Here is a 12,119-nt window from a genome sequence, read left to right as displayed (position 1 = left end):
GCGGAGAAGCAGACACTTTTATTGATTCTCTGCGGTTCTCCCCTCAAGAGCAAAACAGTCCCTCTGTGGGGAATAGAAAGAAATCTGGATGTTCTTGAGAAGATTGAACAACCACCAGGGCCGCTTCCAGAAGATGTCGGGGGAGACCTCCTGAGGACACGAAGACATTGCGAAGCGGCAGAAAGGAACGAACGCCGAGCGAGGAATCACAGAGGCAGCACCCGGAGGAGAGGGAGGTTGAGGCCCTTTCTCGCCCCTCTTCTGTCGCAGCCATGGGGGGTGACAATCAGCAGCAATCCTTGGGGGTTTGTTTGACCTTCTGTGGAGGACACTTTACAACTGTGCCCGGAGAGCAGCAGGGCCCCGTTTTGGGGGCAGCCTTGGTGACTGGAGACGAGCAGCAGGATTTGGGGGGACATTTTGTGGGGCAGCAGGCCTCTGGGCAAGGAGGGATCTTACAAGCTTTCTTGCACTGGGACATGGCTCTCCACCGGGAGAAGAAGTCTGCAAAGAGAGAAAAAGTCACTTATTTAACAGGTGCGTCAGAAAAAAACCCTGATCCAGGCTGGCCAGATGCAACTTAGTGTAACCCTTTAGTTTCCTCCTAGCATCTCCTACTCAGAGCTAGACTGCCTCTGCGTGGGGAGGTTCCACTGCAAGTGACCAGTGAAGAGGAGAAAAGTCTTAAAAATGGATTTTAAAAATATCCTTACCCACCCTGCCCTACTGCATTCAAATCCGGAAATGAAAGATATTTGGGATAAAGGCATGCATCTCTCCCAGCTCTTTCCACCACCCCTTACCCAGGAAGTGATCATGGTGCTTCCTGTGGCTAATAGCCACCAATGGGCTGAACACCCATCTTGTAGCAGTGAGTTCCATAAGCTCATTGGGATATGCTTTAAAGGAAATCACCCTTCACCCTCATCTCTCCTGGATTTCTCACTGTCTGGATGAGGATATCCCCATTCGGTTCCTGGTTTCCCAAAGATTATAGCCACCTGTCCGTGACACTCTGGTCTTTTCAGTTAGGTTAATAATATTTGCAACTGTCCTTTTATTTAATGTCACATTCTCTGTTTTCTTGGAGCTTAAGAAGGAGGAGCAGGATTTTTTTTTCCTTCACCAAGAGGTGTGCATAAATTCATTTCAGAGATCTGGGATTAGTTCAGCTGCATTTTCCCTTTGAACAAGGTCTCCCGATCGAATCGTTGAAGCTTGTCAGGCCTCTGCGTCAGCTCAGATGGAGTTGCCAAAAAAGAAGTGGGTTGAACTCCAAATCCAAATGGAATGGGTGATTCAAACTGGGTTCGGCCACCTTTGCACACATTTGCTCATTTGCAAATAGATTCTGCAAAACATCGGGGCAGGAGAGAAGTAGGTCTTCTCCTGCAACGTAGGGTGCTAAAAACACCATGACTAACAGTCCCCAAATCTGTATTTGATGCTGCCCGCCTCATTTCTATAACTCCAAGTTTTCTTGCCGCAATCCAGAGGCAGACCCAGAAACAGGATATTTAAATTCCACCTCCTTGCGAGGATAACCTGCCATGTTCCTCACCTTCTAAACTCATGTTCCAAGTCTGAAACCCAGGAGTTGCAAAATTTTGCAAAGGTGAGACATCACCTCCCTTGAGGAAAGAAAGAGGGAGAAGAAAAGGAAATGCCAGGCTCTTACCCAAAGTCTGTGAGAAGGCACGGGCACACCGAGGAAAGTCACCACCAGGAGAGACTGAGGGGCCCAAAGCTGCCATCTGTCCTTTTATTCGGATCCCAAAAAGTGTCACTTCCTGTCACAGCCGGATAAAATGCATTGGGTGCGGGTGTTAATTGACTAATTGAATTTTCAATCAGCACCTCCCCTGATTGTCCATCCATGAGGACATTCTTCTCCGGTGACTTTTCACAGCAATAATGTTGGGCCTTCTGCAGAGAGGGCAGGAATATCCTCCTATAGAATATTTGCAATTATGATTTACAACACATTGCTTTTTTATTTTAATCATACAAACAAACAAAACTTCCCCGGCTAAATGCAGTCTACCTCAAAATATTGGTGGTATAACTCTCTTCCAAAGGAGGCCTTTCTCCACATGGCGCAATCAAAGAATTTGTCCCCAATAGGATTTTTAATCTGCATTTTGGGAATCTTTTTTATCAAAGAAGTTTGATAAAAGGATACTTTGTGACAGTGGGTTTTCAGACCCCTTCCTTTTTAAAATATTAATTGGAATTAGTTTGTTTTTTAAATTAATAGCAAAAAAAGAGTGAGCAAAATAATTAGGCCTGTCGTCCAAAGATTTGATAGTCTGAATTGATTTGGATTAATTCAGTCTGATTTGGATAAAACTTGATTACCCTTTCAATTCAATTTGGATCTGTTCTTCAGTCCCACATGTGATTTGAATGGTACAGATCAATTAAGTGAGTCTGATTCACTCAGTTCAATCCCTGCCAGTTCAGACCTTCGATTCAAACTGGATCCAAAATTCAAAGATCTTTATTACAGTCTTTGACCAGACTTTACAACAGAAGAAGAGAAATAGCTTGGTCTCACGATTCGTCAATCAGGAAAAAAAGGAAAACGATAAAACAGTAAAACAACATATCTAATTAAAAGGTTGGCACAATTGAATAACTTGATAAAAATATTTGGCCACTGGCTGTGTGGGTGGAGAGTCCACATCCCTTAAAAAGAAATAAACCAAAAATCCATCAGTTTGACCCTCAAATTTAGAAATGACTGGCGCGATCAAAGCACATCTTGAGGCATCCTCAAAAGGGTGGATCAATTCAAAGTGGATCAATTTCCGGAACCAATTCGAATTTCTCAAGGGCGTGGGCCAATTTGCCGAACTGCTTCAAACCGTTGGCTTGGGCCTGATTGGCAGCCCCCGAGCACCACGCATTTGTGAAAAAGCACCATTTCCCTTCTAAAATCGGACTTCGAAATCATCCTATTAACCGACAGCGTTTGCGAATAGCAAAATTGCTATTAATTTTTTAAAAAAACAAACGGATTGCAATTTTCCGGAGCTGGAAGAAGGAAGAACGAGATGAATTCGGATCACCTGACAACGTGAGACATTTGTCAAGAACTGCTGATGCAAAGACGCGTGTCGACGTTTGGAAATAATCAACGTGAGCTGATTATTTCATTAATCCCGGTGGCATTAGTCATCTCCTAATTGTTGTTCATGCTAATGTATACACAACAGTTGCACAGATCTTCCATTCTCTTCTTTTTAAAAAAATCATTTCAACTTCTGCCCATTTTCTGCATCCCAAGCAAATTGGGTGGGGCGCTTTAATTAACTTTTTTGGAGGGGGGACCAAGGGGCAAAAGGACCCAAAAACAGAGACAGGGTTTCTTTCTTTTTTTTCCGCTGAAGTTATTTGCAGAGAGGGAAGATGCAGAAGAACGGCAATGAAGTCTGGGTAGATACCGATTTTTTTTCCTTTTAACCTCAGCTTCTTACAAGCCATCAAAGAGAGAGCACGGGGGCATGGCTTGTCCCGAATCTAATTACAAAGCCAGCTTCTAGGTCCAAAATAGCTTCGTGAATCTCTTGAGCACCCAATAAATTTAAGTGCTCTGATGCCAAAGCCATCCATTTGGGGCTTGTGAAACCTTCCTTGCGAAAACAAATTCCAAAGTATGGCATTGCAGCCCATTTCAGACAGAAGATTATGCGCTGACCCTTGGCGTCTCCAACCCAGAACAGATTAATATTAATCGTCGTCGTCGTCATGTTTAATATATAATATAAATATTCTCCTTTATTTGCTAGGATTCTGCATAACGGTCTCCCTCTGGTGGTGCAATCTGAGAAATTTTCCGTCACCAAAGAGACGCCTCCCTCATTCCTTTGTGGTTTGGAACACCAAGAAAAGAGATCTTGCAAATTTGAAGATTGCTCCTTGGTCCTTATTTCCTTCCTTCCATAATAAATTAGTTTTATGGGGGGGTGGGGGGAATTATGGTCAGCGGGGAACAAATATCTGATCCTTGCTGAGGTTATGAGGTGCATTATTTTATGAGAGGATAGCTCCCCTTTTTTCAGTCTTCCGATAACCTATATTCTTCTACCCTTCTGTGCACTTTTCATTCAAAGGAATCCAGAAAGGATTATTGTCTTTCAGCATTGTGGGTTTTGCAAACCTAGATGGGCCATGAGTTGTGATGGGCAAAACCAAGAAAAATGGCATTGAGGCCGGAGGCTTGGAAACGAAAAGGAGGGCGAAATGACATCCTTGGAAAGATTTTTTAAAACCTAGCCTCTTTCCTTAATGATTTCTCAGACCCATCTGGAAAAGTTGGCCAGACCTCACCAAACCCACCCAGCTGCTTCTCCAGATGCTTAGCTCCAAGGGATGTGTTGCCCAATGCATTGTGGAAAAATCCTCCAGGAACGCGCCAAGAAGGCAACAACCTGGCCCGACTGGTTGGTCCACCGTTTCGTGACTGGCTGCCTAGAGACACAGCGTGGGCCTCCCGGGGAGAAATGTCCCATGCTACAGCTTTTCTGCAGAAGTGCTTCGTCGTGTTTTCCAACGACGGGAGCTCTTTCCATCTATGCCAGGAGCGTCCGCTTTCCCCTGATGGATTAAACAAATTAATGAGGCAAAGCAAGGCTCTAGTCCTCATGTTTCTGGGAAGGAAAAAAAAGACTTGGTTGAAATTAGGAAGGAGGTGTATCGAGATACAACAATATCTATGCTGGGCATGGGAAACTAAGTGTCCCCCATAATTAAAAAATTGCAACCCTCATTTTCCATGACCCTAACCCATCTTGGCTGGGCCGCTGGTTCCCACTCTCTAGACTTTGCACTGATTGCAACCTGCCCCTTTTTTCAAGCCATCTTCGACCCTGGAGATCTCAAGAATAGTGTCCACCTTTTTAAATAAAAAGAATGCTATGATTATTTGGAGCATTAATGCTTGCTGATTATCCTGGCAACATTTTGACCTGCCCAGCTGACAGCTGAGATTATCCATCTGTCACTTCCTTGTTAACTAGAGTTTTGATTTACTATAACAATTCCCTCCGGAGAAACCTGGCGTAATAACTAATGTTGACACAGGAAACCTTCTTCCCTCCTCCGCCCAGCCCAGCGAGGGGCAAAACAGATTTTTCTATCTAGATTTATGGCATCATTCCAAGGCCAAATGCCAAATTTGATTTCCTTGTGCTCTCAAAGCAAAAGCGATTAAAAAAAAAAACTTTGGTCTCACCTGCTTTCAAGGAACTGGCTCGTCTGACATCATGCAACCCTAAAAATACTAAGTGAAAAAGAAAAAAAATGCTTTCTTAGAGATGCAGCCGGCCTGCTTCTCCCGTCTATTCCATCACTGATTCCCAATGTTTGGGCTGGAAATGCCAATTTTTTTAAAAAAATGACACCAGCCATACACATAAGGGGCATTTCCGGAGCCAGTGAAAGGGAACCCCGAAGTTTGCAAAACGAATGGAAACACGGGGCAAGGGAAGAATGCGATCGTGTGAGTTATTTTTTCAAAAGCCCAAGGGCTGACTGAGATTAGTGGTTTACAGAATGGCGACGGTTCATTTCGAAAGGGGCGGAGGACAATGCAAGGGGCGCGCTGCAAGATTCACTGGGAGTCGGGGGGGCACCTAAATGCAACCAATAGGTGGTGGCCATGATGATGTTTCTTGCATTCAGGGACAAGGCGCCCCCTGGTGGCTGAGCCCGGAACTGCAGATGGACTGAGAAGGTGTTCAGAGAAATCAACATTGGGGGTGGGGGGGCGGGGGGGGCAGAGATGCCAAAATAAAGAACTGCAAATGCAAGTGGTGGGTGAGCAAAAGGCCAGCAACATGGCACCTGTTGGAATACCCCACCATTTGCTGGAAGAATGGGATGGGGGCATGATAACTATGTCCCGCCTGGGGTCTTTCTGGAGGTCTCTGTTGAAAGAAAGAAAGAAAGAAAGAAAGAAAGAAAGAAAGAAAGAAAGAAAGAAAGAAAGAAAGAAAGAAGGAAGGAAGGAAGGAAGGAAGGAAGGAAGGAAGGAAGGAAGGAGAGAGAGAAAGGAAGGAAGGAAGGAAGGAAGGAAGGAAGGAAGGAAGGAAGGAAGGAAGGAAGGAAGACAGAAAGAACGAAAGAAAGACAGAAAGAAGGAAGGAAGGAAGGAAGGAAGGAGAGAGAGAGAGAGAGGAAGGAAGGAAGGAAGGAAGGAAGGAAGGAAGGAAGGAAGGAAGGAAGAAAGAAAGAAAGAAAGAAAGAAAGAAAGAAAGAAGGAAGGAAGGAAGGAAGGAAGACAAAGAAAGAAAGAAAGAAAGAAAGAAAGAAAGAAGGAAGGAAGGAAGGAAGGAGAGAGAGAGATAAAGGAAGGAAGGAAGGAAGGAAGGAAGACAGAAAGAAAGAAAGAAAGAAAGAAAGAAAGAAAGAAAGAAGGAAGGAAGGAAGGAAGGAAGGAAGACAGAAAGAAAGAAAGAAAGAAAGAAAGAAGGAAGGAAGGAAGGAAGGAAGGAAGACAGAAAGAAAGAAAGAAAGAAAGAAAGAAAGAAAGAAAGAAAGAAAGAAAGAAAGAAAGAAAGAAAGAAAGAAAGATGCTGACTGGGATGGACTTGGGGCCTGATCCAGCCCTGCTCCTCTCCTTCCGCGGCCTGAGAAGGAACAATGGAGCCTCCTTGTCCTGACACAGCCTACCTTCGAGCACGCTGTCTGCCTTACAAGGTGAAAAAAACGAGGTTAGAAAATCTTCCGGATGGAATGCAGGCCAGCGCAAACAAAAGAAGAGGGGAAAGGGCGTGGAAAACGTGTTTCTCGTTGATGGTTTCCTTTAGTGGCTCTAAAAATACCCATTTGCCCAGCCATCAAATATGACTTAGCAAGTTTGCAACGAAAGCAAAAGATGCTGGTTATGCCAGCCTCACCCTGGCACAGCAGGCTCGACCAGCCGGGAAGGCCAGGATGCCCCGTTAAAGCTACAGAAACGTCGGGAATCAATCAATGTCATTCTTGGTCACCCTGGGCGGGCGTGGAAGCCCGGGGAGAGGACAAGTGCGGGGGTTTGCAGGAGCCGGGGTCGCTGAGTGAAGGGCCACGTTGGGATGGCTGAGGGTTGAATCAGAGGGGCAACGTGGAGGGGGAGGTTCCTGTGACAAAAACCATGATTAATTGGCCCCGGTATAAAAGTTAGGAGCTGCCAGCTGGCTGCCCAACCAAACCAGGCATTTTCTTTCCTGCAAGGTTGCAACTTGGCACACAGGTGAGTTGAGCGGGAGGGCGAGATGGACCTTGATGGATGGGTGGAGAGGGGAAGATGCAAAATCTTGAACCTTTTGGAGATAGGGAACCCCCAAGTATGGGGGGGAGGAGGAAGAAGAGGAAGAGGAGGATAAATGGATAAATTGAAAATGGGCTTGGTGGTCTCCTATCAGAGAGAGCCTAGTAGATCTTGCACTGAGGGGGTTGGGCTAAATGACCTCTAAGGTCCCTTCCTACTCAACAATCCTATGACACTTTCCTGGCAAACCCAGAGGGGGCACGGCTGAGAGAATTAGTCGATGTAGAAAATGCTCCTTGGATATAGAACCTGGGGAGGTGGGGGGGGGGCTCATAGAGGTTGTTCACAAATTTGGGCAAGGAAGGAATGGAGTAGTGGCTGAAACAAACCTCACGTTGCTTCAGAACAAGGTGGGAAGACGCTGACTGCAGCTTCCTCTGTTCCAAGCTCAATCTGAGCCTCTTGGGAACCATGAGGACTAGAATCTTACTTTGTTCCCGGGAGAAAAGCCATTGTTCCTTGAAAAAGCAAGCATCGATCAGCCTTGGGTACCAAGATGGAAAACGGCCATCACAAGGCATCTTGTCCTCTCTCTGCTCTTTCATTCCAGGGTCCCTCAAATGTGTGAAGAGATGTCTCCCCTTCTGCGCAATATACATGGCATCATCTGTGCTTTTGAGAAGTATGCCAAGGATGATGGGGACTGTAGTACCTTGAGCAAGGGAGAGCTGAAACAGCTGATCCAGAAGGAGTTTGCCGAAGTCATTGTGGTGAGTGCTGGGAACTGGCCATCCTGGGCCAGGAGGGAGAAGGAGACCAAGCTGGATGGTCTAGGAGGACGGTAGGGAATTGTAAGCACAGAGTATGAAGGGCAAAATCTGGACTCTGGATCAGACCAAGCCATGGTTGGATTTGATTGTGGTTCGCTGGCATCTAAACTGTGTTGGAGAACCACAACTGAGTTCTAGACCAAACCACCATGTTATGGTCAACCAAAAAGCGAGTCCACATCCCACCCAGGGCGCCACATTTGGGTGTTCCCAGCCAGATGCATAGAATCTCTGAGCCAGTCTCTCTGGCATTATCTCAAACCTACACGATTATTTTTAAGAAACCACCTCATGATTTGCACAAGTTTGCAAATGATTTCCTAGTAAGAACTCAGTATTTGAACACTGGAGCATAGATAGATCAACAGGTAGCTGTTCGTTGCCTACGATACCACTTTTGGAAGTTTTTTATAAATTGGTTTTATTGTTCAGCCTGTTTTCTAATTTATTTAGAAAAGATGTATTTATTTAAATAAAATGTATTTTTTTAAATAAAATTTATTCAGAGAGCCAGTCTGGTTTAGTGGTTAAGGTGCTGGGCTAGAAACCAGGAGGCTGTGAGTTCTAGTCCCGCCTTAGGCATGAAAGCCAGCTGGGTGACCTTGGGCCGGTACCTCCTTCTCAGCCCAAGAGCCAATCAGGCGTGGTTTGAGAGTTCTAGTCCCGCCTTAGGCATGAAAGCCAGCTGGGTGACCTTGGGCCAGTACCTCCTTCTCAGCCCAAGAGCCAATCAGGCGTGGTTTGAGAGTTCTAGTCCCGCCTTAGGCACGAAAGCCAGGTGGGTGACCTTGGGCCAGTCCCTCTCTCTCAGCCCAACCCACCTCGCAGGGTTGTTGTTGTGGGGAAGATAGGAGGAGGGAGGAGCGTTAGGCATGTTCACCACCTTGAGTTATTTATAAAAATAATAAAGGCGGGATAGAAAATAAATAAAGAAATAAAATATTTATTGGATTACACACACCCCAAAAAAACCTGTAAAAACAAATGTGCATCAGAAGAGAGCAAATTAGTGAGAAGGTGTCAGAGCATAAGGCAGATGGGAGTGGGGATGAGACAAATGGATCCTCTTGTAATCTCTCGGGATCCTTCCTTGCAGGACCCGTATGATCCCAGGACAGTCGAGACAGTGCTCCACCTTCTAGACACCGACTGTGACGGCAAAGTGGGTTTTGAAGAGTTCGCAGTCCTGCTCTTCAAAGTGGTCAAAGCCTGTTATAAAAAAGTGCAAGAATGCCAGGGGCCAGCAGATGGACCCACCAGGAAGGACCACAACAGCACGCAGCAGCAGGAGATCCGCCCTCCACAAGTGTCACCCCGTCCTTGTCAAAAACTTGTAGCCCCCAAGAAAGTTCTAGATGCTGAGGACCTGTCTCAAGGACAGGGAAAGGAGAAGCCCAGACTGGAGATGACGTGTGATAAGCCAGGTCGGGAGCAGCCCCAGCAGGATCCTAGGCACCCCACAACCCAAGCTTCCAGCGTGCAGTCGGTTCAGAAAGTGATTGAGGATCTGATAAGGGGGAATCCCACCTACCAGACTTCTCAGGTAGAATTGAGAACCGAGCAGGACCCTGCTCAGGAGCATCAAAATGTGGTTCCACCCAGGAGCCGATGTCTTCAGAAACCCCTCAGCCCAGATCAAGAACCAAGTCAAGATGTTCTACAGAACGTGACCCAGCCATCATCCCAACAACATCAGCTGGAGGAGCGTCGCAACACCAGGCAGAAGGAAGTGACTTCCCAAGCATTGATGCAAGAAAGACAAACTCAGCAGTCAGCTCAAGAAATGGAGCAAATTCCAGCTGGGAAAGCAACCCAGGAACCATTGCAAGAAACTCTTCAAGGGTCATCTGAGAGAAGGAACCAGCAAGTGCAAGTTGAAGAAAAGAGATCAGCATTTGGGCACACTGGGAACTCACAGGCGGCCAAAATTTGTGACCAAGAATCCCATTCTGTCCCACTTGGACAGCATCAGACTGGCCAAGAGAGACGTCAGTCTCAGGGAGTTGGGCAGGGTTCAGTTGCCCAACAGGGCCAAGAAGTTCAAGCTTCAGGACAGGTCATAAGTGGACCCCGAGAACATCAGATGTTAACACCGCAGGTCCACCAACTTCATGAAGAAAGGGAAAGGAAGCCCCCAGCATTAGGACAAGGCCAATCAGAGCAGGGGGCTTTGCCTCAAGAGGTCATCAGGCCTCAAGTGGCTGAGAGGAACCCAGGTTGTGAGTCTGCAAAGACCACGGTTGCCCAAGGCTCCCAAGATTCTTCTGCCAGATGGCCATTCCAAACGTCCCAGCCCCAGCAAAAACAGAAGCCCCTACAGTTCCCCCCTCCATGGTCAACAAAGCAATAAACACATCCTAGAAAGCCAAGACACCCTCCACACAGCCATGGAAACGGAGATGATCCACCTAGGTCAATCCAACTCACCCAGGACATCTTGCAACTTTGGAGAAAACCTTCCTGTTTTTGCTCACCAACAACATCTTCAAACCTTGGGGGCGTTGGGGAGATGCATGGCCAAGGCCCTCAGCTAGTTGCAATAAATGCCAGGGGTGGGCTGCCTTTAGCTTGTGGATCTCAAGTAGTTTAGATCTTGCTATGCTTATTTATGAACAACCAGGATGGGTGCTTCAAACATGCTCCACTGGTATCTGCAAGGAATCTTTTGAAAGAAACCTGAAATATATGTAGTCATTTCCTCTCTGTCCCATCCTGTGTCTCCCAATAGGCCCACTTAGTCTTGATATGGCAAGAAGGGAGTTCTGGAGCTCCGAGTGGGTCTTGGATACAGCCTGCATTTCCAGCTATCTTTTATCAAATCAGTAATGTTTATCAGCAGTCATTCTACAATGCAATAAAAGATTCAGCTTTACACTGAGTGAATGTTCCCTTTGTCCAACGGAAGGGCTGGCCCTCTATTAGATGAATATTGGAATTATACAAGAGAAAGTTAACTTATGCGTTAGGTGAATGGGCTTCTGTTCATACTATGGATGGTCCAGATCTCCCTCAGATCAGTGTTGCTCAACCTTGGCTACTTTAAGATGGGCGGACTTCAACTCCCAGAATTCCCCAGCCAGCTGGCTGGCTGGGGAATTCTGGGAGTTGAAGTCCGCCCATCTTAAAGTAGCCAAAGTTGAGCGACACTGTCTTAGATGACCATCATATTGTAGAATGAAAGATGTTTTAATTTATTTTATTTATCAAATTTGTCACTGCCCATCTCCCTCAAAAGAGGGACTCTCAACCACGTCACAACTTAAGGTGAGAGATACAAACCATCAACTGTCAAGGGCAAAAATTCATGGCCAAGCTTCACATGGACTTCTTTTGTCTCCCTACCCATCTAAATCAATGCTTCTGAGATCCTGCTTCTTTCTGTGATGCAATAAAAAAGACATTTGCAAACACATGTGGGATGCTTGCTCTTTACGACACACTGATTCTGAGCTCAAAAAGAAACCACAGTAATGCTAACCACCCCCTTGCAAGTTTGTGTTGGTCCTTCAATCATAGGCTTCATGGCCAGCAGTCAGAAGAAGACATATCCACCTCTGTTCTGTGGTGGTATCCACCTATGAAGTATGACTCTTCCTGGGTCAGTTGACTCAAGAGTTAAGTCCTACTCAGGAGTAGAAATTTGTAAGGCCTGCACCTGGGCCTTGAAGTACTCAGGCTGAAAACACTGGAAGCTTGAGGGGTTGGGGAAAACGTATCTGCTCATCAGCTTGGTTGTCCAAGCTATATGGGACTTCTAGCAAGGGATGCTTGGATCTTCTCTGGATTTTGGTTCGTGGACTAGTTCAGATTTTGTTCTACCTATCTGAGGTAGGTCATTTTGGAAATCAAGCTAACTTTGGGGTCATTGCTCTGCCAAGTGGATGAGAGAGGAATAGATCCAAAATAGTTGTTTTTTTTAAGGGGGGATGTGATTTTAAGGGGCTAATCCAGCTCTTTTACAAAAGAGAAGGAAGTTAGCCAAAGCCAACCACGAAATCTTTGCAACCCTTCCGGGGTGGGGGAAAATTGCTCTG

At 46.1% G+C, this 12,119-nt stretch overlaps 1 protein-coding gene across 1 annotated transcript; it reads left to right on the top strand.

The window, feature by feature from the left end:
• Window positions 1-7,887: 7,887 nt before the first annotated feature.
• LOC134506817 (cornulin-like) lies at window positions 7,888-11,666 on the top strand. Its single transcript, XM_063317172.1, has 3 exons — window positions 7,888-8,025; window positions 9,182-10,304; window positions 11,602-11,666. The coding sequence occupies exons 1-3, from the start codon at window positions 7,888-7,890 to the stop codon at window positions 11,664-11,666; spliced, it is 1,326 nt and encodes a 441-aa protein (XP_063173242.1).
• Window positions 11,667-12,119: the final 453 nt, after the last annotated feature.

This window comes from Candoia aspera, chromosome 17 (assembly GCF_035149785.1).
Source record: "Candoia aspera isolate rCanAsp1 chromosome 17, rCanAsp1.hap2, whole genome shotgun sequence".
NCBI classification, from domain to species: Eukaryota; Metazoa; Chordata; class Lepidosauria; order Squamata; family Boidae; genus Candoia; species Candoia aspera.
The sequence above is the reverse complement of the archived record's forward strand: the minus strand, read 5'-3'. Positions and strand labels throughout refer to the sequence as shown.

Coding starts and splice junctions, on each gene's coding strand:
- LOC134506817 (XM_063317172.1), top strand. CDS start 7,888: ATGTCTCCCCTTCTGCGCAATATACATGGCATCATCTGTGCTTTTGAG. Junction 8,026..9,181: donor AGTTTGCCGAAGTCATTGTG/GTGAGTGCTGGG, acceptor CCTTCCTTGCAG/GACCCGTATGATCCCAGGAC. Junction 10,305..11,601: donor GGCTGAGAGGAACCCAGGTT/GTGAGTCTGCAA, acceptor CTTCAATCATAG/GCTTCATGGCCAGCAGTCAG.